At 32.8% G+C, this 26,196-nt stretch overlaps 4 protein-coding genes across 8 annotated transcripts; 3 read left to right on the top strand and 1 right to left on the bottom strand.

Moving 5' to 3' along the window:
* The first annotated feature begins 5,656 nt into the window (after window positions 1–5,656).
* On the top strand, window positions 5,657–10,546 carry LOC127250026 (phosphatidylinositol/phosphatidylcholine transfer protein SFH13-like). 2 transcript variants are annotated; one of them, XM_051273172.1, is made up of 16 exons: window positions 5,658–5,897; window positions 6,713–6,758; window positions 6,888–7,182; window positions 7,469–7,568; window positions 7,702–7,968; window positions 8,259–8,336; window positions 8,455–8,559; window positions 8,647–8,696; window positions 8,769–8,868; window positions 8,978–9,040; window positions 9,126–9,209; window positions 9,290–9,406; window positions 9,490–9,637; window positions 9,725–10,092; window positions 10,234–10,308; window positions 10,396–10,546. In XM_051273172.1, the coding sequence occupies exons 2-16, from the start codon at window positions 6,752–6,754 to the stop codon at window positions 10,414–10,416; spliced, it is 1,878 nt and encodes a 625-aa protein (XP_051129129.1). In that variant the 5' UTR covers window positions 5,658–5,897; window positions 6,713–6,751; the 3' UTR covers window positions 10,417–10,546. The 2 variants fall into 2 exon arrangements, with proteins under 2 accessions (XP_051129128.1, XP_051129129.1); XM_051273171.1 differs by having other exon boundaries at window positions 5,657–5,897; window positions 8,455–8,696.
* Window positions 10,547–11,454: 908 nt separating this feature from the next.
* Window positions 11,455–13,092, top strand: LOC127249651 (GPI-anchored protein LLG1). The gene is made up of 3 exons (XM_051272571.1): window positions 11,455–11,847; window positions 11,935–11,991; window positions 12,614–13,092. The coding sequence occupies exons 1-3, from the start codon at window positions 11,748–11,750 to the stop codon at window positions 12,979–12,981; spliced, it is 525 nt and encodes a 174-aa protein (XP_051128528.1). The 5' UTR covers window positions 11,455–11,747; the 3' UTR covers window positions 12,982–13,092.
* A 242-nt stretch (window positions 13,093–13,334) lies between these two features.
* LOC127249650 (actin-related protein 8) lies at window positions 13,335–18,482 on the bottom strand. 4 transcript variants are annotated; one of them, XM_051272566.1, is made up of 12 exons: window positions 18,050–18,482; window positions 17,223–17,308; window positions 16,831–16,901; window positions 16,636–16,703; window positions 16,340–16,401; window positions 15,684–15,781; window positions 15,446–15,527; window positions 15,159–15,301; window positions 14,757–14,905; window positions 14,362–14,495; window positions 14,093–14,211; window positions 13,335–13,494 (listed from the first exon to the last, which is right to left on the bottom strand). In XM_051272566.1, exons 1-12 carry the CDS (start codon window positions 18,403–18,405, stop codon window positions 13,414–13,416), a joined length of 1,449 nt encoding a protein of 482 aa, XP_051128523.1. In that variant the 5' UTR covers window positions 18,406–18,482; the 3' UTR covers window positions 13,335–13,413. The 4 variants fall into 4 exon arrangements, with proteins under 4 accessions (XP_051128523.1, XP_051128525.1, XP_051128526.1 ...); XM_051272568.1 differs by having other exon boundaries at window positions 16,340–16,408; window positions 18,050–18,257; XM_051272569.1 differs by having other exon boundaries at window positions 18,067–18,257.
* Window positions 18,483–19,026: 544 nt separating this feature from the next.
* Window positions 19,027–25,670, top strand: LOC127249441 (uncharacterized WD repeat-containing protein C2A9.03-like). Its single transcript, XM_051272202.1, has 10 exons — window positions 19,027–19,192; window positions 22,088–22,227; window positions 22,340–22,504; window positions 22,618–22,704; window positions 23,498–23,632; window positions 23,770–23,880; window positions 24,405–24,496; window positions 24,591–24,696; window positions 25,003–25,089; window positions 25,171–25,670. Exons 2-10 carry the CDS (start codon window positions 22,105–22,107, stop codon window positions 25,582–25,584), a joined length of 1,320 nt encoding a protein of 439 aa, XP_051128159.1. The 5' UTR covers window positions 19,027–19,192; window positions 22,088–22,104; the 3' UTR covers window positions 25,585–25,670.
* The last annotated feature ends 526 nt before the right edge of the window (window positions 25,671–26,196 follow it).

Genomic DNA, 26,196 nt, shown 5'->3' with positions numbered 1-26,196 from the left:
TAATATATTTGAGTGGATTCAACTTGTATTTTAACAGATAACCTAACACAAACTTTTAGCCTATTTTGCATCATATAATTCAATAATATTCATATGCTTCTATTTAAGATGAGTAATAATTGCATATAAAAAAGAAATGGTGAAGATAAAAGAAACTGTTAAAGTTTGATGACATTACCAATGCGAAAAAATAGTAAAAATAAAAAATAAAAATGGACGAAGATAGTTTATTGTGTTTGTTTGAGTGATTTAATTTGATGTGATGATTTGTTAAAAAAGAATACAAAATTTTATTCCCTCCAATCCCATATCTATCTATCAATTTTTTTTTTTTTTTCATAGTTTTAGAAATATTAGTATTATATAAAATATTCTTGTATCATATAAATATAATGATATTTGTGTAATATATTGTAAATTGAAATGATATTTGTAACGATTAAGTAGATAGTACAGTTACTATAAAAGAAAACAGATGCTATGTTATCACACAAATCAAAATGAAAAAATAGATAAATTATTAAGGGGATGGAGTATTTAATAATAATAATAATAATAATAATAATAATAATAATAATTAAAATTCTTCACAATCATTTATCGAATCTAAGAGTGGGGTATCAAATTGGCCTATATAATGCAAACAAACAAACTCAAAATTTGTCCTAATTGAAAGCCATTGCTATGTACTCGCCCCATTCACATGTATCTATACCATTTTTATTTATAAAAAATAAAAAATAAAAAATGAAAAATTTATGTTCAGTAAAATAATTTTTTTTAAATCTATATTATAATCATTTATATACCCAAAATTTCTTCAATTTCATTAATTTATTTACACAATTCTCAAAATACGGGCGTGTTTGGCAATCAGCTGATAGCTATTAGCGGTTAGCTATAGCTGTTTTTGGTAAAACAACGGTTTGATATTAGCTGTTTATACGTAAAAATGACAATTGAGGACATTTCTATTTTATTTTTGTTTCTAATATATTCAATTATGTTGTTTTCAGTTTAGAATATTTAAAATTTTTTGTTATTAGTTATTACAAATTGTAAAAGTGTTATAAAAATATTTATTTCTATTATAGTTAAATTTTAAAAATAATATATTTTTATTAAAATATATAAATAGTTTTTTTTATTGAAAATGATGTAAAATATATAATAATAAATTTTTTATGTATATATTTATATGTTAGTTATCGATTAGTTCATCGTATTTATAATTTTCAATAAATTTAATTTATTATTAGTATACAATTTATATAATGTAATTTTAATATAAAAATAAATTATTAATATTTATATTTTCTATTTTATGTTGATTTTAATAAATTTATATATTTTACAATTAAAATAATTTTTATATAAAAATTAATTATTTTAAATTTATAAAAGTAAAACTATATTATAATAAAATATTTTAATATAATTAATAAATAATCAAAATATATTTATTTGTGGAAAATGCATAATAAAATTTTAAGGGCATAAAGAATAATTATTATTTTTTTTTAGAAAAAGTTATTTGAAAACGCTGGTAAATTAGTTTTTCAAAAATTAATTTTTTGAATCCAAAAAGCTATTCTAAAAAACTAATTTACCAAACACCTAAATTAGCTTTTTGACTGGTCAAACAGTTAAAAACTGTTCAATAAGCTAAAAGCTCTTAAAAAAACTATATGTTAAACACCAGTTCACTCGATTTTTATCTTTCAGACAAATACAATGTGGTCCTTTTTGTTGAAGAAAATACAAATAAAAAATAAAAATAATTAAATTAAACATGGCGAGGATGGAGTGAGTAGTCACTTTTGAAGGCCACACAGCACTTCGTATAATTCCAACGTTTTACTGTTTTATTATTTGGTCCTTTCTCTTTGTTCCTTAACCCTTTCATATTCTCTTTCTCACTTACATTTACATACACTACTGTCTGAAATTGACGTTCCCGCCAAACTCATATCATATTAATTAATTCATAATTATTAAAAAAATAAAAAATAAAAACACACGTTGAATATTAATTTTTTGTTTCAATTATTGTCTCCCCTCAAAATAGCAACAGTTACCGTTACTTGTATTTATTATTGGTAATTCTTTCTTATTATTTTGAGTAATATTTATCACTTCATCATTTGTGAATTTTCCTTTGATCGGATGCATCTGGACCGTCGATTGATGTGTGGGCCCCGCAACCGCAGCAATCAACGGTGAGGATGGATTCCCGGGGGTCGAGTGAGTATTTGGGCGGGCAGTTGCACATATTTTGGGAGGCGCTGGCGTGGCGGTCAGCATCACAGTATTAATAATGTAACTACTCTACTACTAATAATTATTTCATAATTACATTTGACCCCCTTTGTTTTCATTTATTTCCAACTGTTCTGCCTTGTCGTCTTCTCCCCCCTCATTTATTGCATCATCCTTCCTTCATTCTACATGTGACCAATAATGATGCTTTTACGATTCTTTTATATTATTATTGGATTGATTTAATTGTACTTTTAAAAAAATAATTTTTTTCTTAAAAAAAATAAAAAATTCAATACATGATTTTATTTTTACTTGAGAAATAAAATCGGGATACAGAAGACAAGCAAGAATGTGGTTTTATTCTTTTCATATTTCAAATTAAAATCAATATTATTCAATTGACAAGTTTCAATAAAATTATATTATTATTTTTTTTTTATAAAATATCAAATTAAAATACTATTTATAAAACATTCAATTTCAAATAAATATCAAAGTACAACCAAATAAATTTGTATTCCCGAACAAAAAAAATCGTATTTGTGTGGGTTCGTAAATGATGGCCTGATGGTGTGAAATCATCAAGGATTTGTTTGGCTGTAATTTGAATTGATTTAAAATGTATTGTTGATTTGAAATTTTGTTTAAATCATATTTTGTGAAAACAAAAAATGTATTTTTTATTAATAACTTTGTTGATTTCAGTTTGAATTTTGTTTTTTGTTTTTAAAAAAAACTCTAATTAACAGTGAGTTTGTTAAATTTTGATTTGAATTATTTTTTGCACTAGTTTTAATATGAGGTATATATTTTTTTACTTTACACCTTTTTATAGTAAAAAAAGAATATATAAATAAAAATGGCATAATTTCTTTCTTGTTAGTTTTTATTTTTATTTTTATTTTTATTTTTATTTTTTATGATGGATAAAGAATAAAAATGGGTCTATTTTTTTAATGACAAAAAAGGTACTCTCGGTCCCAAACAAAGTGCAATATTTGTTTTCGACACATATTTTTAGGTGGGTGGCATTAGATAAGATAATTTATGAATTAGGTAATGTGATGGAAAGAAAAATATATATTTTATTTTTTTTACATGGGTAATGTGATGGAATAAAGTGTGAAGTAGAAATAAGTATAATTAATTATTTTCTATTTTAAAAATATTGCAGAGTGTTTAGGACATAAAAAAAAAATGTTGCACAGTGTTTGAGACGAAGACGAAGAGAGTAATATTTTGTGGGAGACATATTTTTTCAAATCCAAAATTTTGATTTAAATCTACTCATTTTTTTTTTCAATTATTACTTTTAAAAAATTTCAAACTTCCAAAAATTTTATTGTGACAAAAGAAACAATGAACTATCGATATTGTAACGTGTGTTTATTATTTCAATTTTTTTTTCCTAAAAAATATCAAATTAAATATTTATTTTTAATTTATTATATCACATTAAAATTAAATTTTATATTCAAAATATCACATCAACTAATTATTTTAATTTAAAATTTTACTGTTGAAAACCAAAATAAAAAACTAAAATATACTAATGATACACATCCGTATAAAGCTAATTGGGTGAACCGTGAACCACCCACCCACCCACCCTTAGCTTCCCCCACCTACACTACACATCTATTCCCCACACTTCTGCTGCTGGCTGCTGCTGCTGCTACGTACGTACATATATATATACCTACATATATGTATATCTATGGAGTGTCTTGTCTGAAAACGACCACTCTAACGATAGGTCACCTTCTGCCATTCTCTCCTCTTTTGCCCCATCTCCATTTCAATTCTCAAATATCTCCACACTTCCACTTTTTTTTTCTTTTTTCCTTCCCAATTACCAAAAAACAATAATAATAATAATAATAATAATAATAATAATAATAATAATAATAATAATAATAATAATAATGTACTACTCCATCTATCAAATATCATCGATGACAATCAAGAGCTTTTCAATTTTGGGATTTTGACATCTCCTAAATAACTATTATTATTATTATTATTATTATCATTTATATATATCATCACATTTTAAATAATTTAGTATTTATTAATGGATTCTACATTGCAAACTGCACAGTACATTTTTTCAGTACACTAGTCTTTTCGTGTCTGTCTATTCATGAAAACTGTTGTCTTCCGAGATTCCTTTGTCACTCTACCCATAAAGCTGCCCACCCCTTTTTCTCTCTTCAATTTAATTAATTAATTAAAAAATTATTTATTTATTTAATTTTATTTTATTTTTTATAGTGTTAGAGAGAATTCGGACACAATAATGATGTCTCTGAGAAGGGCTCAGCTTTAGCTTTAATTACCCTAACAGTATGTCTTTAATCGCGTCAGAAATTTAATTTTAAAAAATACTAATAAATTAAATCTCGCACGCAGAAAATCTTTGGAGTGCAGATAATATTATATTTTTCTCAAAAATAATAATAATAATAAAGTTGAGAAGTCAATGAAAATAAGTTGAGAAGTCAATAAAAATAAAAATAAAAATATTCTGAGTCACTGACACTCACTTTCTTCAATAACAAACAAAGCAGTGGATTATCAATTCTTCATCCTTCCACGCCTGCACATCTCATCTCGATTATTTAACCAAACCCATATCTATATCTATATATATATATATATCTTTAGCTTGAAGAATTAATAGCTGTATGTTTACAGATTCTGTATCTCAATTTTTTATTCATTTTTATTACACCTCTCCACGTGGCAACATTTTTTAACCCACACTTCTCATTAATTATGGTAAACGTCATTAATTGGTCAATTCTAATAATATAATTAATTCCCAAATCAATAAATATTCCATTTCCCCAGCTGACTCCAGTCCAGTCAACACTAGGCTAGAAATTATTAATTGTTCCAAATCCATTCATTAATTAGCTCCCAATAAATTTCATTTCGTTTCGATGATATTTACGTAGTAGAAAATAATAAATGCGCCAATAAATGCTACAGTACCGGTTGTTAATTAAAACCCTTGCATTTATTTTTCTCCTGTTGTTTGTGGTACGAAATACACACACCTTTTTGCAGCTACTAAAACTACCCCAACTAACTCTGCACCCAATTTTCCAACGGCATAAAATAAAACCACCAACATTTAATATACCAAATAAAATAAATTTAAAATTTATGACTATTATTATTATTATTAATATTACTAATTTTGGATTAATTGAAAATTGAAGAATTAAGTACAGTATATTACCCTTTAACTAAAAATCAAGCAAGATCGTACTTATTTGAATTTAATAATAAGGGAAAAAATATATATAGAGACAGGGGGTGTGTATGTATATACGTAGACACGCATATCTATGCTCTACGTGTATGCGAGAGCAGAGTATTATATAGAGTATAAAATCGTCATCAGATCTTTCGCTTTCATTCAGTCTCATAGTAGTATTATCATATTTGTTTCTCCAGGGAATTCCTCTGAGGTGCGTCCCCCAACTGCAGCTGCGTGCGTTTCCTGGGCGAGTTTTTTGTTGGTGTGTGTGCGATTGAAGGAAGGAGAAGTCAATGCAGTAGCTCTCTGAGGTTTCGATTGCGGTATACTTGCGCGGTGCTGATTGTAGCTGTTTGAGTGAAGCTGTGTAAGTGATTGCTGCGGTATTTTTACTTGCGAGTGAGTGTGTATGTGTTTGTGCGCGAGCTTAGGGAAAATTTTATGTACTTGATTGTGCGTGGCTGCATGTTTCTGGCTAACTTGCTTTTTACTGAATGGATTTATGGTTGTGAATCGTGTGTTGAGCGAGATCTGAGTGGGAATGGAATTGTTGAAAAATTTCAATTTACGAGAAATTAGGTTAAGATGAGTAAATTTGTTTCCTACGTACTCGAATTTTGTTACTAGTTTTTCTCCGGTGGAGACTAAAATATGAAGTTTTGGTGAAATAGTCTTTGCTATGTCGGTTGAGTGGCGTACAGTGACATGTGAGTGAGCCTGTGTTATCTGGTAATTTTGAGTTTCAATGGGATGGATCGTTATCTGTGGCTATTCAAGGTCTCAATTGGCAATGGAACAGTCAACCACATTTATTGGGAAATTAAAGCCACTGCAGCTATGGCTTTAACAGGTTTCAGACAAGATCTAAGGGAAATGCCGGTTGAAAATTTTAAGATACCTCTTATGAGGAAGATGAGGGTTAAAATTTATTTTTAGATACAATTTTTCCACCATTTGTAAGTTTGAGTTTTTTGCTCTAAATTCTGAATGCACTATAATATACTTTTATAAGAAGAGTCCAGAATCTAGAAAATGAATTCTATGTTCTTGTTCCTGGAATAGATCACTTTTTTCCTGAACAAACTTCCCTGCATTGGGTTGAGAACGACTATTATAATGCTTATCTGATAATTTCATTAATGTGAAGTAGAGCTCCGGGGTCTTATGGTTTCTTTCTTGCAGATCGGCTACCTTTGGCCTCGGTTTCTGAACTCTGGTAACATGTCAGGTAGGTAGTCTTTCTTCTCTCTGTTTCATTTTGTTGTTTTTCTAATGAACGGGTGCGAGATTATTCATACCCAAAGTTTGGCGACTTGCAGCAACACTTGCATCTGACTTTATTTTTGTTGGCCTAAAGGCTTAGATGTGTTCGACGAGACAAGGGAGAGAAAAGCAGATTATGAGAATTCTGAAGATGAAAGAAGGAGATCCAAGATTGGAGCATTAAGGAAAAAGGCTATAAATGCTTCAAACAAGCTTACTCATTCTCTCAAGAAAAGAGGGAGAAGGAAAGTTCATTTTAAAGTGCCATCCGTTTGCATTGAGGATGTTCGAGATGCAAGAGAGGAGAGTGCTGTCTCTGAACTGCGTCAGAGACTTCTAGACACGGATTTTTTGCCTGTTAGACATGATGATTACCATACTTTGCTTCGGTAAGCTGTTCTCTCGTTTCATTTTCTACCTCAGTTGGAAGGAAAGACCTGTGATTCTTTGTGGTTGTTTATTCCAAATTTCTGAAGCTTTGAAGTAGCTTAAAATTAGTTTGTGGTTATTGCAATCTTTACACAACATATGTGTGCAAAATAACTTCAACACTGAGTGAGGGTGGTATTCGTCCATCTGTTTATCTGTTAGAAAGTGGATTTAGGGGCTATCTATAAGTTATTTGTTGCAGCAGATCTTATGGTTTTAACACTATGTTATTGAATTTTGAACCAGATTCTTGAAAGCAAGAGACTTTAATATTGACAAGACGATCCAAATGTGGGAGGAAATGCTCAACTGGAGGAGGGACTATGGAACTGACACTATATTGGAGGTAATTCATTGTTTGGCATTCGAGAAGATATACTTTTTACGGAAATTCTCATATATTTAGGATGGTTAGCTGACTTGGGGTTGCTAAAGTATCATTGTGCCATTAAAATTTTTTATGATTGATCAATTTTCAGGACTTTGAATTTGAGGAGCTGGAAGAAGTTTTGCAATATTATCCCCAAGGATATCATGGAGTTGATAGAGAAGGCAGACCTGTTTATATCGAAAGGCTTGGAAAAACCCATCCAAGTAAATTGATGAATGTGACTTCCATTGAACGATACCTAAGATATCATGTTCAGGAATTTGAGAAGGCCCTGCATGAGAAGTTTCCTGCCTGTTCCATTGCAGCAAAGAGGCGTATCTGTTCAACCACCACCATATTGGATGTACAAGGACTGGTCAGTAGATCAACTATTGTCAGTTCTGCATTCGATTATTAAATTCTTTGTTCTCTCTGTTATGAAAATGGAATGTGCCCCCAAAGATTTTTGCAAATTATAACGATCGTCTTTTCAATCCTGTGTTTTTTTGCTTCAAATGGTTATTGTATTTTCTGTTGAACAAGTAATACCTAATTGAATTGTCTTGTATCAGAATTTGCTCTGCCTACTGTAGTGTTAAAAAATTTTACTCCCATGTATGATGACAGATAATAAATTTTAGTTACTGTGATGATTGATGATTGCAGGGGATAAAAAATTTCACAAAGACTGCTGCGAATTTGCTGGCTTCCATGGCAAAGATTGATACTAATTACTACCCTGAGGTGTTTTGCTTTACATATTAAAAGCACACACACATTTGTTTTCATGTTGATTTGACAGTTCAATTTCAATGTTACTATTTCTCATTTTTGTGGTATTTATTGCTACATGTGCATTCAGACGCTCCATCGCATGTACATTGTTAATGCTGGACCAGGATTCAAGAAGGTTCTTTGGCCAGCTGCACAGAGATTTTTGGATGCAAAAACTATTCCTAAAATTCAAGTAAGTATATGCATCATTATGTATTTCCATTTCTTCATTCTTTGCAGCTTCACTTGGTCTGATATATGCTATCTATCTGTATGGCAGGTTTTGGACCCGAAATCTTTGAACAAGCTAGTTGAAGCTATTGATCCATGGTGGGTTTAGCTATTTCAAATCACCGCATATGCGATTTTCATATGTATTTTTATCTGACAATGTTTCTACAGTCAATTGCCAGACTTTTTGGGTGGATCATGTGATTGTGATATTGAAGGAGGTTGCCTTAGGTCTAACAAGGGCCCATGGAATGATCCTGAAATAATGAAGGTAGATACTGCATTCAAACATTTTCAATGGATTGATATTTTATTTCAGGTAATTAGAAGTTTGTATATAAATCTAGGTCGGTGTCTAATTGAAAAACATCTATTTTCAGGTTGTTTATAATACAGAAGCAGCTTATGCAGGGCAGCTTGCTAAAACAGCCAGCGACTCATATGTTCGTATCTGTTCGTAGTCTATATAAAGTTTACATAAATTTATAGGTATGTCTCATAAGGAAATTTTTTTTTATCTATTTGCAGTTCATGTACAACACCGAAGCAGCTCAAGCGAGGCGGATTGCTAAAACAGTCAGCGACTCTTATGTTCAAATGAGGTTCTTGCAGGTAATGTGTGCAAACACTATGTCGTAATAATTCTCTTGATCGATGCAATGTATAACATTTTAGGTACATCTTATCTTCAGGAGAGATGCAGGGATCCATCTGAGGCAGGTTCTGATGTTAATGGCACCCGCCCTCCAATGAAAAAGAAGACCTCAAAGATTTCGCGGCTGGTCCCTGTTCAAGAAGATGCCAGTCTGGTAAACTGCAAAGCACTTGCTGCTAATTCTTCCCCGATTATCAGAACCTCTTTTTCTATAATGCTAAAAGTTTTTTGGTTTAGGACACTACACCTTCCATGGAACAAACACCAGATGAATGCATCTACTACAGCTGTGACGAGCATTTTGATCCCAAGGATGAAGATGGGGGAGATACTCTACAAGACAAAAACAAGTCTTTATTAAACGATGCAGGATCAATCATGGAAGGTTCGTGAGTTGTGCTAATCTATTCGAATTTTTAATCTCATGGCGTGATTTTCATATGATATGGAAGATTTTTAAAATATTTTTCAGGTGCTCTAATTATGTTCTGGTTGGATAAGGTTGTGAGGAGCTTCCGAAATGTACCAAGAAAATTAAAATCAATTATGATCAAGCTTCATGCTCTTCTTCGAAGCATGCCTGCTGAACATCGCCACCGTGGTTTGGAAAATGTACACGAACCTTCATTCCCCGAGCCATTATTAGTTCATCAAGCGAAAGCAGCTATGGCCGAAGAGGACAGGGTTCGTCCATGCGTTCTGCGGCTCCAAAAGCTAGAGAGTTTTCTGGAAGAGCTCAAGAACAAGCCTGCGGAAATTCCGGTGGATAAGGATGAAATGCTCCAACAATCATTGGACAGGATCAAGATGGTCGAGTTTGAACTAGAAAACACAAAGAGGGTAATTAATTAAACTGCACTGCTTATATAACAACTACATATAACTCAATCTTAGCTATACAATACATAATAAAGTGATATATATATATATATATATCTAGAGAGAGAGAGAAATAAGTTGTTGATGATCATCATGATGCAGGTATTGCACGCCACAGTGATGAAGCAAGTTCAGATTAGTGAGTTGCTCGAAAATATGAGGGCATCTCAATTGCAGGCAAGTGAATAATGATTTTAGATGATAATAATGGTGTGATAAGTGATTGATGAGTAGTAGTACTGATGTGTCTATATATATTTGCAGCGAAGAAGATTCTTCTGCTGAGAGAAGGGGGGAGGATGATTTGTTTGTACATCCATGGTGTTCTTGATCTTGAGCATTGAGACTGAGTGAGTGACTAGGAAGGATGAAGAAGAAGAAGAAGAAGAAGAAAGAAAATGCAATACAGTGGGTGGGTGGGTGGGCGGTGTCAATCAAATATTTGCCTCTGCTCTTCAATAATTGATTGTAGGATTTGTTATTAAGAAATCAAAATTTGCAAATGCCGGCTGGCTAGACATCATATCATATATAATATATATGACAAAAGATTCATGCTTCCACCTGCTGTCTACTTCTTTGTGCTCTACCAAAGCATATTATATATGTATATATATAATATATATATACGAGAGAGAGAGAGAGAGAGAGAGAGAGAGAGAGAGGTCTGTTTGTGTGTGCAGTTAAAAGCACAAAAAGAAAGTTGTGGTTGGGCATATATAGGTATCGGTATCCATTGGAGGGGAGCATTTTCAGTAACATGCATGATCTTGCTTTCTTACTTGAAAAGAATACATTTCTTGATATGCTTACTTTGGACTCAGCAGCTGTTTTGAAATAGAGAAAATAATAATGTAATTGAATTGTAATGATATATACAAGTGTTATTATTATTATTTATTACATATGATATTTCAAATACAAGTAAATGAAATTTACAGAAATGTTTTCATGCATGTAGAGAGTTGTACAATTGAGAAGTAAAAATTATATATATATATAGATAATTTGAATTAAATTTGAGCATGCGAGCTGAATTTAAGGTTGAGGTCAAGTCTACCTCGCCATTTGACAGCTATAATTGTCATTAATAATAATAATAATACTACGTTTGGATGTGATGAAATAAATATTTGTACTGTTTAACTTTTCATCAATTTCAGTTTCACCAGCGAGAAAGACAGAGAAGGTCAAAAAGAGGGGCTTTCGTGTTTTTGTTTTCTTATTCTCTCTCTCTCTCTCTCTCTCTCTCAACCATTTATTTCTTTCTTAATTTACTAATAAATTCAACCAGAATTGTTTTATAATCTAATATAATCTAACGTAGACGCGTGATGAACTGGCAGCACTCTGTCTGTCCGTCTGTGTCTTCTTCATCCTCACAGTTTATTTCGTGTACACTTCTTCGCCTTAACCCCACTATCGAACCTCAATTCACAGTTAAATGACTTGCGTAGCTGAGCTGGGGAAGTTGGGTAAAACTGGTGCGTAGAATTATAATTAGAATCAGAAACTAGAAAGAAAGAAACAAAAAAGAGGGCAGAGAGATCTAGTGCTGTCTGCACAGATTTTTAGGTTTTTATAATTAAGATCCTGAGGAATTGAGCTGAGAGACGATGGATTTGCGTCTGCGCCTGATTATCAAGCCTTGCTTGCTTCTCGTTTTCCTTTTCGCACTTTTCACCTCCCTCTCCTCGGCTTCCACTTTCATCTCAGGTCCAAAACTTAGTTCCCTCTTTTGATTTGATTAATGGGTTCTCGATTTTGAACTGCTGCTGATTCTTGGTTTGATTTGATTTGCAGATGGTGTGTTTGGATCTTCTGTTTTGAGTGAGAGGAGGCTTCTTCAGGCTAAGAAACGTATGGGGGTTTCTTTTTCTTTATCTTTTTCAGTTTTGATCTTGTTTGACTATGTTAGATGCATCAAATTAAATTAGGGAAAAGGTTTTCTTCTCTGTTTCCATGGCATCTTATGGATATGCAAAAATTCTATGAATCAAAAACCCTTGATATGTATATACATGCTAGTTTAGTTGATCGATTGAGGAATACAAAGTTGCAAAATGTGGCTGCCAAGTTTGGAAAAATTTCAAAATAGTGAAAAAATTAGGATATTTTGATGTGATAAGGATTGTGTCATTTCGGGTGGTTGGTTTGTTAATATGTTGTAAGATGTAGTGTTGCAAGAATTATAAACGCAGATCAAACTTGGGAATGATTACACAATCACAAATCTGTGTGTGATAGAAAATTATGGCAAGTTCTTTGTGGTGAACTTGATATGCATTTGATCCCTTTTGCGTGTGTCCAAGAAATGTTAAGAATTTGTAATAAGAGTCATAAATGCTATGTTGTGTCTAAACCAACTATTGCAAATTAGCATTGTGTGTTTATATACAGTTTATTGGATTGCTTAGTTCTACTTGCATTGCGATCTTTTCTTCATTGAACCGACTGTTTCTTTTACCCGGAATCGCCACAGCATGCCCGGTAAACTTTGAGTTTCAGAACTACACTATTATCACCAGCAAATGCAAAGGACCGAGCTACCTGCCCAAGTTGTGTTGCCCGCCGTTTAAAGATTTCGCTTGCCCATTCGCTGAGTATGTGAACGATTTATCGACTGATTGTGCTTCAACGATGTTCAGCTATATCAATCTATATGGGAAGTATCCGCCGGGTCTATTTTCTAGCTTATGCAAGGAAGGGAAAGAAGGGCTGTTGTGCCCGGCGTTACCTCCCGGATCTTCTGTACCTTCAAGAAAATCTTTGGTTAATAGCGCGAGCCCGGTGATACCACTGATGGCACTAACCGTGGCTTCCCTTGTATTTTCGCTGCAGTTTGTGTGAAAAGGTTTTGTAATTTATTTTCATTTTTTGCGATGAATGTATACGGTGAAGGGGATATGATGAAGTTCTTGTTGTTGTGTTAAATCCATCTGTGCCATGAGTTTCTTGTTTTCTTGATGATCATTTGGTGACTGAAATAAGATTTGTTGATCGGATATAGATTTTGGGTACATTCGTTTTTGTGTTGGGGGATTTCATGAGATACATGTTCAGGGTTTTAGTAATGAAATATTTCTTAATTGCAAAAGTGATGAAATACAGAGCAGTGTAAGTGTACAGGGTTTGTTACAAAGTTTTTTTGTGATGATTTTATTTGGGGATTTCAGGGCTTATTGCATCTACAAAGAATCTGCATATTTTAATTAGCATATGTGAAGTGTGTGTGTATATATATGTATGTATGTGTGTTCATCTCGATGTCGACCTGCTACTTCAAAAGCTAAGAAACTTGCCTTTAGACTGGTGCCGAAACTGCTTCTTTGTAATGCACCATGATGTAGGAAATGCGCTTAACTGCGAACAAGAGCCATTTGCATAAGGTTAGTATGGCGATGATTACTATGTTGATTATATTTGATCAGTATAAATCAACTGTATAACACAAATACAATTGACAGCAATTGACATTAATCCATAAATCACATATTATAATTGATCTCACTACTAACACAACACATATATAAAATAAAATTGACAGCACTATTGGTGTGGGGATAGAACTCGTGACTGTAAAATCATAGATTCAGACCTTGAAACCTCTAAGTTCCCACGTATGATTTGCCTAGTGCGATTCTTATTTGCTTTGGGGGGGGGGGGGGGGGGGGGGGGAAGGGGGTGAACATCTAAAGATGATTTGCCAAAGGTTCATGTAGAATCTTGTGTGCAAGTTTCATCAATCTCTATGCATCAAGTGCATGTTGCATAAGCAATTTTCATCTATCTCTATACCCTAAAAGTCCATTTTGAATCTTGTATGCAACTTTCATCAATAATAATAGGCAACTTATTAGCTGTCCTTAGATCACTAGAGCAACAAAATTTTGATGATTGTTAGCTAATCAAACACATCAGTTACTGTGAAATTAAGGCTTGTGAGATAGCTAGCACTTACATTGCTAACAAGCTTTGCTCCGAACCAAGCAGAGTCAGTTCCATAAGGAGGAGGAATAACTCGGATCCCGTTGGAGATAGAGAGTGGTAGAAGTTCACGCAGCTCCTTCTCTAGTCTTGCTGGAAAAAACAACAAACACAAAAGAGCCACAAATTGTATGGATCAAATTATTATTTTGAAATAATTTAACTGAGCCAGCCAGTATATAAATATATGCATATATATATATCCTGTGATTTATCTATGAAGCAGGTAGAGAGGCTTTTAACCTGCCAATCCCGGCAAACACGCAGTGCCCCCGGCCAATACTACAGTTTTATACCAGTTATCATCTCCTTTTAATTCAGCATCATGGCAGTGATCCATGCAAAGTCCGACGGCCTGCTGTAGTCCCATTGCCTGCCTGTAAAAAAGTCAAACGTTGGACAAATCAGGGGTTGGAAAACAAGCAAACAAACACAAAAGGTGGTCATGTCTTCGTATTATCCTAATGAAATCTGTCCATTTTCTTTTATGCCCTCCATTTACTTGTTCAGATTACACCTTGGGAGACTCTTCATTGGAAGCTTCTGAGACGAACACACTTGTGATCATCCAACAGATACCAGGCATGTGGACATTAATGGTTTTACCTAATATCCATTATATAGAGAAGTATACGTACACTCCAGCCATGCGAGGACGGAACAATATCTCTCCTGTTTGGAACCTCTCCTTTGTAAGAGTAAACCAATTATCTGATGTAACAGCAAAAGATGCCACTGTATCCTTAGATAATTCAGCTTCATAATCAAGAGCAACATAGCATAGCTTCTGCATGTTGAAACAACTTGAAATCAAAAGGCTGTAAAGAATCTAAAGCCAAAAGAAATGGAAGACGATGATCCGGGAGAACATTTTAGTTTTGTCTGCCTTAAGAAGGAATGCAAACTAAGCAGCCAACATTTAAGACCAGTCTTAACTATGAAGTTTGGCAGACAACCAAGATTTTGAAAAAGTCCATGCTGAAAATTATATTAAAATTAAGGATAATGGATGGCTAAAGCATTAAGAGCAATTTGTATACCTCTTTCAATGTCCGTACAGTATAAAGTGAATCAAAATGTATATTGTTCTGTTGCATCTGATCACGAAGAAAACTTGTAAGCTTCATAGCTCCCATTCCAACAACTTCCACACCCACCTTATACATTACTTTTCCATGTAAAACTGTCAACAATAAATGAATAAGAATGAATGAGCATTTAACAAAGCAAATTAATCAATTTTCTTGAAAACATGGACGCATCTGGCTGGACTGCCTGACATAAATTCCGCAATTCAATAACATGAGTACAAGTTGATGGCTATTACTTGGGACAACAGACGTTTGATGGAAACCAATATTTACAACAATTCCTGATGTTCGTCTCGCTGAAAACAAAGCCAAAGTTGCCTGCATGTTTGAGAATTCTGTAAGCAGTTATAGATTAGGAAAACGAGAAGTACAATACTGATGCTCCATTAAAGATAAATCTGTCAACAAATAAATCAGAGGGTCTTACAGATATGGTAACAAAATAATGTCCTGTTTCGGCACACTAGAGTTTACCTGGTTAATGGCACACACAGCAGGAACATTCATCTCAAATAAAGTCGAACAGATGGCATCCTCCAGTTGCCTTCTAGACCGTTCTGCATTCTCATTATCTGGTTGGATATGGAAGCAAAACCATAAGAAAATATGCCCATAAACTAGTGAGAAAACACAAATTTCTCACCACAACAACTTACAAAGATTTTTCTAAAAATTTACTCAGAAACTTATATTATTATTTGGGGGAAAATGTAATTCTGATCCAAGACACGCACCATTTGTTAAATTGGCTCTTTTACGTGGACATGTATAAGAATAGTTCAGTATGTAATTTACTTTTGTTTCTTGAATTCTTTTACTGAAAGAATCAAATAATAAAGAATGTCACATACTAGACCAATTTATATCATGTCCTAATAAGGATGGGAGCAATGAGGTCCCATATTCAAATCCCCACTACACCCACTGCTAAAAGCATCATGTGTGAAGGCTTTGCAGGAAAGAAATCCTGCTTTAATATGAGAAGGTGTGTTCGAAGAATGAAATCTGAATAAATATAAAATGATGCATCTTCCTATCAACTCAAGCTCTTGAAAGTGGGGGGCATTTGATAGCACTTTCTTGAGAAGGTTTTGAAGACAAAAAATCTAGATGAAGAATTCGAAGCTAACCATCATAATGAGCAAGTGGTGTTGATACAACAATTGGTTGTGTTGATGGTTTAACCCGCATCCTGCATGCTGTCAAGTCAAATTTAGTTCTCAACAAACGTGCATAAGGTTAGCCATGAAATCTGCCATCTTGAATGAGTGCAATAACATATGGCAGAGGCCACAAATGAAAAGTTAGGCAGATCTTTTGAGCTGGTAGTTAGAATGCTAGCATGCCAAGAAAATACAAGGTTGCCAATCATTTCATTGAATAAATTAGAAACTTGTGTATCCAACTGAAAAATCCATAGAGAGACCTGCTGCAAATTGTTGAAAAGAAATGCCTAAGTCTTGAATGCATTGGAGACTCAATGTTTCCAAATTCCTGCAGAGATGACACTGAGTTAGGCCATTACTATGCTCTTGCTTTAACAGGATATTGAGCTCCACATCAGCAAGTTTCTCTTCAGTCTTCAGGTATATTGTATTGCATACAAATTCAGATAGCTTACCAAAAACGTTGCGGACCGCCCTGATGGACAGGGATACTTGCTCCATCCGTATTTGCAATACCCAGAACCCCCTATGATAGAGATACATGGAAATGATAAAATTTTCCTTATGTACAAAGCCAAGGCAAAACATGATTTCAAGACTTCCAAATGTTAAAATGCAACTTTGTAAACCAAGACACCTTCTTGGTTCAAGAAGTGATATTCAAGGAATATACAAATAGGCATAAGATAATATAACAGGTTCAGACAAAAGAAACAAAGAGAGCACTAACAAGTGAAAACATGCAAAATGTATGCGGTACTCTAACTTAGTTAAGATGTGCTTGACCTATTTCTGATAGTAGAATTAGATAGGGGTGAAATCCCGAAACTTAATTGATAATCCATACCATCAATAATAATAGCTCCGGGAACTTCCATGCGTTGACCATAAACATGCATAAATGATAGGTCGTGCATCTGAGCAGGAAATACCCTGAGAAACATTAAGAGTCTAGAGTTGTCACATAAATTCTAAATAGTGTAAGTAAATTGCTTATTATTTTCCAAGAAAACAGGCATATGAAAAATGATCACATTCAAATATCCAACTGCAAATTACACTTTCTCTTCTTAAGGTTGATTCTTAAATGTCTGAATGTTTTGAAAACATGAAAGCAGACCAGTTGGGAACTCCTTTTGAGGAAAGGGCAAGAAAATCTCCATTTCTAAAAGACATTTCAAATAAAACAAATATAAGAGGGGAGTTCTTCGTAACCAACTTCTATTTAACAGGGAAGGATAACAAATTGGGAATTTTTGATCAACCAAGAATTACACAAAGCAATAATTTCTCTGTATTCTAATGAGCAACATCTAAAAAGGAAACACCAGGCGTTAATTGTAACTTTTAAGCAGTATCTCAGCTAGGAGGCCATCATGTATAATGATCACTTCAAAACTAGTGGCGATGCTCTAATTTTCATGGTTCTTCATAATGTTCATAAATAGTAGCAATCCGAAGAACAGTCTAGATTCTTAAACTGATCAAAATACACTAGATAGCAGCTACTAAACTAAGATTGTAAAATTGAGTTGTAAACCTGTATAATTCAGTAAACTAAACCGCCACCTACTTTTACTACCATGATCGACCGATTCTTCCACACATAGATTAATCAAGTGTCCAAACCAAGAAACAATAAAGGATATATATATATCTTAGGAATTATCGTACTGAAGAGGATAACCGACTCGCAAGTGAGTCTCGGCGAAGAAGACGGAGTCCCACGGCTCCGGTCCATTCTGCAGAAAGTATATCCACAGCCGATTGTCCGATACCAAAATTTTCCACGATTTGCAGACCGCTCTCAGCCTCACCGACTCTCGTGGTCCGAGAATTTTGAGAATCTGCATAAAAATGTCGATGGGAATCCGGTCAAATTCTCCGGTCGATGAATCCTGGATGGACATCATCTGGAGCAGCCCGTCGTAGTCGGAGATCGGGCTGGGGCAGGATGCGTAGCCGGAGGCCGATGCCGGGCCCAGCCGGTGGGCGACGGAGACCCACACCTTCCGAATGAGAGAGGTCATCGGGATTCAGCACAACATTGGGGGCTGGTTTCGCGTGTGTGGGTTTATTGTTTGGAAGATTTTGACGGGTAGATTTTGGTACCAGATTAGATCAGCCATGGATGGACACGACAGACAGGTTTTAATTAATGCCTGGAAGGTCCAGGACTCCAGCTCCACATTAATCCAAACCGTCCGGTTGTATTAAAGATTTGAGGTAGGTTTGTATTATATGCCGTGCCATGTTAACTTCTGATCCCGGACTTCTGGAGCAAACTTTGCGGGTCCCTGAAAAGTCTGCCACGTGCCGCACGTGCGCAGTAAAATATGGTGGCTGATATTGGGCTAGGCCAGCCAGATCAAGTCCAATATCGATATCTCGTGTCTCTTTTTTTCGGTTATGGGATTGGATTCCAAATTGACAATATGCTTTTTAATATATATATATATATATATATTAAAAAAATATTAAATCAATCAGATAGATCTTATTTTAGTAACTAAATCTATTTATATAAATTTATAAAAGCATTTAAATATATATTTTAAAATTTTTGAAACGTCTAATTATTTTTTTTTTTATAAAATAATATTCCTATTATATATCGCATTATAGATCATATATTACTAATTAAATAAATCTCCACTAACATAACTTCCAAGTTCCAACCCCAAAATCTTCTCCCTCCCTTCCTGGGTTTATCAACGCACTCTAAAATTTTCTCCCTCCCTTTTTGGGTTTATGGTTAGAATCCTTAATCGCTGAAAATTCAGGATTTTCTGCATTGGTTGTGATTGGTATTTAAAGGTTGGTGTAATTGTATTGAGCTTTTCTGTATTCGTCTTTGGGATTCTAGGGTTGACAAGTTGTTTTTCTTCGGGGTTCGTTAGTTAATTAGATTTTTACTGTTCGTGGTATTTTACGTCTGCTGTACAGAACTAAAGGCCCTCTTTTGCTCCTTTCTGAAAGGTTGTTTAGATTATGGAATGGCTCTTGTTGCTCTTTTTGTTCTTTATTATTTGTTGTTGTGTTATATTGTGAATTTGTATTGTTCAATTTAATTTGCTGTAGAGTCTGTTGGATTCTTTTAGGGCTTGCTTATTTTGCTAAATAGTTTGAAGTAATATATATATATATTTTTTTTTAGTGGTGAGTACAATTGAACTGTGTAGATAATATAAAAGTAATACAAATAATGAATGTAATATATTAATTTTTTTTTTTGGGTAAATTGGATTTTCAAAGTTCTCTTTAAAAATCATTAGGATTTATAAAAATATTAAAAAATCTTTAGTTATTCGATAATATTCTATGAACTTTGTTTGATTCTCTCTTTAAAAATATTTTATCTAATTAACAACCAGGTATTTATACTGATTCTCTCAATGGAGTTTTTGAAAAAAAAAAAAAAAGAAATAGTAAAAAGTTAATTTTATGAAATGATTTGTGAATTTGTTTTTCTATGTTAGTATGAAAAATTATTTCGGTAATATAAAATTGAATTGTTTATTTTTTGTGAATTGATAAAGCGTATATGTTATATATATTTGTATAATATATATTTTTAATAATATTTATGAGGAATTATGACTTTAAAAACACAAAGTGAACAAACACAAGTTATTAGATGAGATTTTGTTTTTGGAAAACATTTACTATTGATTAATAGTGCCAAAAAGTCCAAAAGTATATTATTTTCAAAACTTACAAATATATTACTCCCTCCGTCTCATAATTTTTTTAATATTAGTATTCTATTGAGTTATAATGTGTAATATTTTGTAAGTTGTAAGGGTATTTATTACGTTAGGTTAGGTAATACAATTATTAAATTAGAAAATAGTACCACTGTTTTGGGAACTCTCTGAGTATTAGTTTCTAATTTCGAAGTTTTATTAACATGTTTAAAGAAATAACAATTTGAAAATTTGAGCCTATTTTTTAAATACTTCAATAAAGATAATTATTTAATATTAAATAAAATAATGCTGGTAAGCGAGAAAAATTAGATATAAATAAAGTTGCAAATATTTTCAAAATTATATATATTTTTAAAGTAGCAAACTAGGCTTGCTCAAATTGTTTGAATCACCGTTTCAAAACTACTTGTTCCAGTTTTTATTTTATTTAGATATATGTTGATTTATTTTTAATTTTTGTAAAAAATTATATGAAATAAATAATAATTACAACATAAGTTGTTTGGACTTTGGAGTTAGTGTATTTAGATGAAAGTTATATTTTTGTAATAATAATAATGTAATAAAAATTTATTAAAATTGTTATAAAATAGAAGAGAATTAACTTAATAATGATGAATGATATATTATTTTTTTATTTTTGGTATTTTTTTCTAAACAATCTAGATAACTTTATATATATATAAATGTGTTCCATATTATGGATGTGTTTACATGTAAGATTTTTTTGTTTTGGATTTTGGTTTTGAATAGTAAAATTTTGAATTGAAATCGTTGTTTGATGTTCTAAATATATATTGATGTGATGTTTTGAATGTAAATAAATTTTAATATAATATAATTAATTAAAATAGTTGTTTGATTTGATGTTTTTGGGGAAAAAAAGTTGAAATAGTAAAACAATGTAAAATCTTCAGTAAACACACCCACAATGTAAATATGTATTTCACAATTTCTCAAGTCTGAAAATTTAGATTTTTTAAATCCACAAACTTTCAAAATCTAGAAAAATCCACTATAATTGCAATTGAATTCACCCTTGGTTAATGTTTTTGGTAGGATTTGATGAGTTCATTAGTAACTTAGGGTTAGTATAATTTCTCTCTGTTACTGAGTACGAATCCTAACTTATCTAAGCTGTTAAAATTTCTACATTGCTTGCAATGTTTGTTTGGTTTATAGAAACAAAAGAAAAGATATAAGAAATGAAGCTACGATACTGCATTTTCTCTTGGTAGAGTGATTGCCTTCTGCTAGAGTAAAAACTGTAGATATTTTGCGTGCTCTTCATTAATTGTTCAGAAACAGTCCAAACAATTTAACTTTTATTTTTTGAGAATTGGTAAAAAGGATTTGGAGGTTCTTACACTTTCTGTGTGCAGAAAACAATTTTCAGACAAAGCTTCATTATTCTGTTTCTGTATTGGCAGATATTTGTCTAATTTGTTTGTGTTCATTTTCTTTCTTGCATGTGTGTATATATATATATATATTTATACATTTGATAACTGGCTGTATTGTTTGGTATGCTTCATGTTTATGTTATTATGTAATTTCACGTGATTTTCATGTATCTAACATGGGTAGATGCATTGAGTGGATTGTTGAATGGGGTTTCGGACATCCCCGCTCAATTTGTGAACAAAAATTTTATACGCTTGGACTATGTTAATTCTTCTAGACATCAATTTATAAGTCAGTTCTACTACTTTGTTTGAACGCTCTAACTACAGTTTATGATATATCTCTCATATAAACTTGTTTCTATCATAATCTGTTTCTATTTTGTAAGATCAAAGATAAAATTATTAATCTATCAAAGTGACTCTCGATTATGTGCTATTTGACTGTTTTTGTCGATACATGTAATAGTCGACGGTGTGTCAGCTACTTGGTAAATTTATGTTATCCACTTTATTTCACTACTATAAAATTGGTGTTGGTTGCTTTGAGGGTTGCTACTGAAATGTTTTGAGAAGCTTTTTTTTATTTATTTTTTCAGGGTCTATGCTGTAGATCATGTCCCATCAGCATGAAGCTTATCACACGGACGAGGAGTACAAAATGAAAGATGACGACGATATAGATGAGCTCAGTGACAATGATGCTAGTAACTCAGATTCTGATATAGAAGAATTCATGGTTTGTTATTATCTATATACATATATAAATCTGTTTTTTCTTTTCATTCTCAATATTGTGTAACTTTATTAGTGCTAGTTTTAAATTAAATCTCATTTCCTAATCACCACAGACCAGAATGGAAGATACTACAGCAGCTCAAGCTAGAAAGGGCAAAGATATACAAGGGATTCCCTGGGAAGACCATGACGTAACACGAGAGGAGTATAGACAGACTAGACTGAAAGAGTTTAATAATTATGATGACGCTCCTTTATCTGGAGAGGGATCAGAAAAGGTTGGTTGTTTAGTGTTTACTTCATTTTTCCAGATGTTTCTTTGTTATATTCTTGTTTAACTTGTTTGTAATGTTGCTTTTAATTTTGACTGTGTTTGCCTTGTTTGGTTCAGGAATACACAATTACTGAGAAAGGGGGATCATACTATGAATTCAGGTGGAACTCAAGATATGTGAAACCAACATTCGCCCATTCCCAGGTCATTCTTCACTTATCATCAATGTATGCTATTGGTTGTCTTGAATTTTGATTGCGGTGAACAGCGAAAGTCTTGTTTTGAGATTTGTATGTTCTCCAAGGTTAATTTATGATTCAGATCTATAAGATTAAGTGGCATATAACTTGTTTGACTGCAAGGATGCACAACTTTAGCGTGGATGTCCATTTATGTTATATTTAACTTTTTTCTGGAATATATGGGTCATCCTATGTGCACTATTATATATTATTCATATATTTCTGGTTAACACTTTTTCTAATTAAAGCTAATTGTTAAACCTGTCTTATTGGGTCGGTGGTAAGATGGTTGAAGCATAATGGCTTTGATATAGCTGCCAGAAATGAGGTTGAAGATCAATAATCTTTCATGTTGCATGAATTTCATTAGAAATTGTTGTAGTATATATCCTTTTAGATGAGATTTACGCCAGTGCCGGGAATCCTTATTTTGTTGCATTGTCATACATAACTACAATATATTGTTCTTTTCTGCACTCTTGTCATCTACTTTGGCTTTGTTGTACTTTAACTTGATTTCCAAATCTAATCAGCTTCAGTAATGCAATGACACAGTTAAGAAACGTTATAATTTTCTGCTCGCGGGTAACCCTGCTGTGGTGCATATCTAACTCTTCAGTATTTATGTTTATTCTTTTTTTTTTTCCATTTTTATTTCAATGTGTTTGATCTGTTTTTCTCTTAGATTAAGTGTTTATCTTTTCTTTTTATTCCACCATGTTATTTTAACTAACAATTCAATTCTTTTGATGCAGCTTAGAAATTTGGTGTGGGCGACGTCAAAGCATGATGTTTACCTAACTACAGATTTCTCAGTATTTCATTGGTCATCATTGAGCCGTACCAAGTCTGAAGTTCTTAATGTTGCCCAGCATGTAGCTCCCTGTGAGGTCAGATGCTCTCTTATACACACAACCCCACAGTTTCCTGTGTTTGTGTCTGCAAATGGGTGCATATGTAATCTATTCATAAAGCTCTCAATTTATTTATTTATTATTGCAACTTATGGTTTTATTCTGTAAATTAGAAACACCCTGGAAACTTGATGGAAGGATTTAGGCACACCGAAATCAGCACACTAGCAGTGAAAGATAAGTTGCTTGTTGCAGGAGGTCTTCAGGCAGAACTCATCTGCAAGGTGGTTTCCTTTCCTTTTTGCTTTCAAAGAACCGTTTCAAGATGCTTTTATGTTTGGCCTTATCAAATATGTTGACTATTTCATTGAAATGCTAGGAGTTGCTGGTAATAACTGCCCGCCACTGAACATTGTTTGACTTACATTAACTTTTCAGAAATACATTTGCTTATTTATATATTACATCTGTTGAATTAGTTATAATGTTCTTTAAATAAGAATGTGTTACTTTTCATTTGGCTGATACTCCATATAGACTTATATTGTGTTTGCATCTCAAATTGATATAATAAGTATTGTTTCCTCTCTCTCTCTCTCTAATTATGATAATTAGATTATGTGTTTTAGTTTTTTGTTGATGCTAAGAACACTGGAAAATATTGGCCTAATGTACTGAGGAAGATATTCTTGATAATGGAGATAAGATGTGATTCTGAGTTGCCCACTTTTGGTTGCAGTCAAGAATGACCTCTTACTTTTCGTAGCCTGTATTATGAACCCTTTTAATGTGAATTGCTCTGTTGCAGTATGTAGACAGGCCTGGTGTTTCTTATTGCACTCGGATAAGCTATGGCGACGATGCCATTACTAATGCCGTCGAGATATTTACATCCAGCAGGTATTAAATTTTTTAACCATATTTGCGGAGAATGGGATTGATTTCTAGTTCTCTCCACTCTCATGAAGATTCCTAAAACTTCCTTTGTTTTTAGTGGTGCAGAGCATTTCATAACCTCAAATAATGACTGCGGTGTTAGAGACTTCGACATTGAAACATTTCAACGGTGCAGCCATTTTGACTTTCCGTGGCCAATTAATGTGAGTCTTTCCACACTCTATTTTCAGTGGCTTTATCTATATGTACTTGTTTATTCGTACGTTTATATGCTTACACACCCTCATGTTCTAACTTCAATGCAAAGGGATGCATATTATGCACTCTCTCGTCGACTTTTTTTGTTTTTTGGATGGGAATGGATCGATGTTAGGAATAGAATTGGATAAATGATGTGCAATTGAACCTTTATCGAATTCGAGAAAGTTTCCAATTGTAAACTCTACGGAAAAGCTTAATGTGTACGAAAGTCCCACGACTTATAGTGGATTTAATTTTCATTGATGCAGCATACTTCCATGCGTCCTGACAGTAAGGTTCTCTTAATAGTTGGCGACGATCCTAAAAGTATATTGTTCGACACCAAGAGTGGAAAGGTAAATGATTTTGCATCCCATCATTCAGACATCTGAAAAACATTTTTCTAATCAATACTGAGTCGCCTCTCGAATGTGCAGGAGACAGCATCTCTAGAAGGCCATTCGGATTACTCATTTGCATCAGCTTGGCACCCGGATGGTCTAACTTTTGCCACGGGGAACCAAGATAGAACATGCCGTGTTTGGGATTTTCGAAATCTTTCCAAATCAGTCACCGTATTGAAGGGAAACATCGGCGCCATTCGATCTATTCGTTACACAGGTGATGGCAAATTCATTGCCATGGCCGAGCCTTCTGATTTTGTCCATGTATTTGATGTCGAAAGTGGTTACCGAAAGGAGCAGGAAATCGATTTATTTGGCCAAATATCGGGTGTGTCGTTTAGTCCCGATTCGGAGGCCCTTTATATCGGCGTCTCCAACTGGACTTACAGCAGCATCCTTGAGTTTAGCCGGCGCCGGGAGCTCTCCTACTTGGATGCCATTTTGTAAGTCATTTGTCCTGCATTGAAATTACTTGATATAAATTAGTAGGTTAAAATTGGAAGAATAAATATTAATTTTAATTTTTTGTTCAATTTATGTGATCTGTTTATTATAATTACCATCGAAATTTAAAACTATATATTTATAGGTTTAAGTTCTATTAGAAAATATTGGAATGCATAGAAATTAAAAATTTATTGATGTTTTTAAATTAATTAATTTATTCCAAATAAAAATATCGATATTGGACAACTTAATAGGTATAAATTAAAAATGTGTGAATGTGGATGCACATCTACACCATTTATTTCATTCACTCCCACGTCTCAAGCCATTTAATAAATAGCTTAATATAATCATAAGACGTTTAATTTAATTTATTTAGTAAATCTAGTTTGTATACTAAAAAAATAAAATACCTGAAAATTCACTAAAAATAAATAAATAAAAAATAAAATAGCTGACAATTCACTTAAAATTACAATTATAAGTGTAAAAATAAGCTCGACCTTAACACAAATTTTAGTGTAGTCTGTATTTTTTATCTTTTAAAGTAAAAAAGAAATAAAAAAGTGATTTTAAAAAATATGAGTATGATTATTTTGCTAAAAAAATATG

This window comes from Andrographis paniculata, unplaced genomic scaffold, assembly GCF_009805555.1.
Source record: "Andrographis paniculata isolate CXL003 unplaced genomic scaffold, ASM980555v1 Contig36END, whole genome shotgun sequence".
Taxonomy (NCBI): domain Eukaryota; kingdom Viridiplantae; phylum Streptophyta; class Magnoliopsida; order Lamiales; family Acanthaceae; genus Andrographis; species Andrographis paniculata.
Note: the sequence above shows the minus strand (reverse complement) of the source record. Positions and strands in the feature narration are given on the sequence as shown.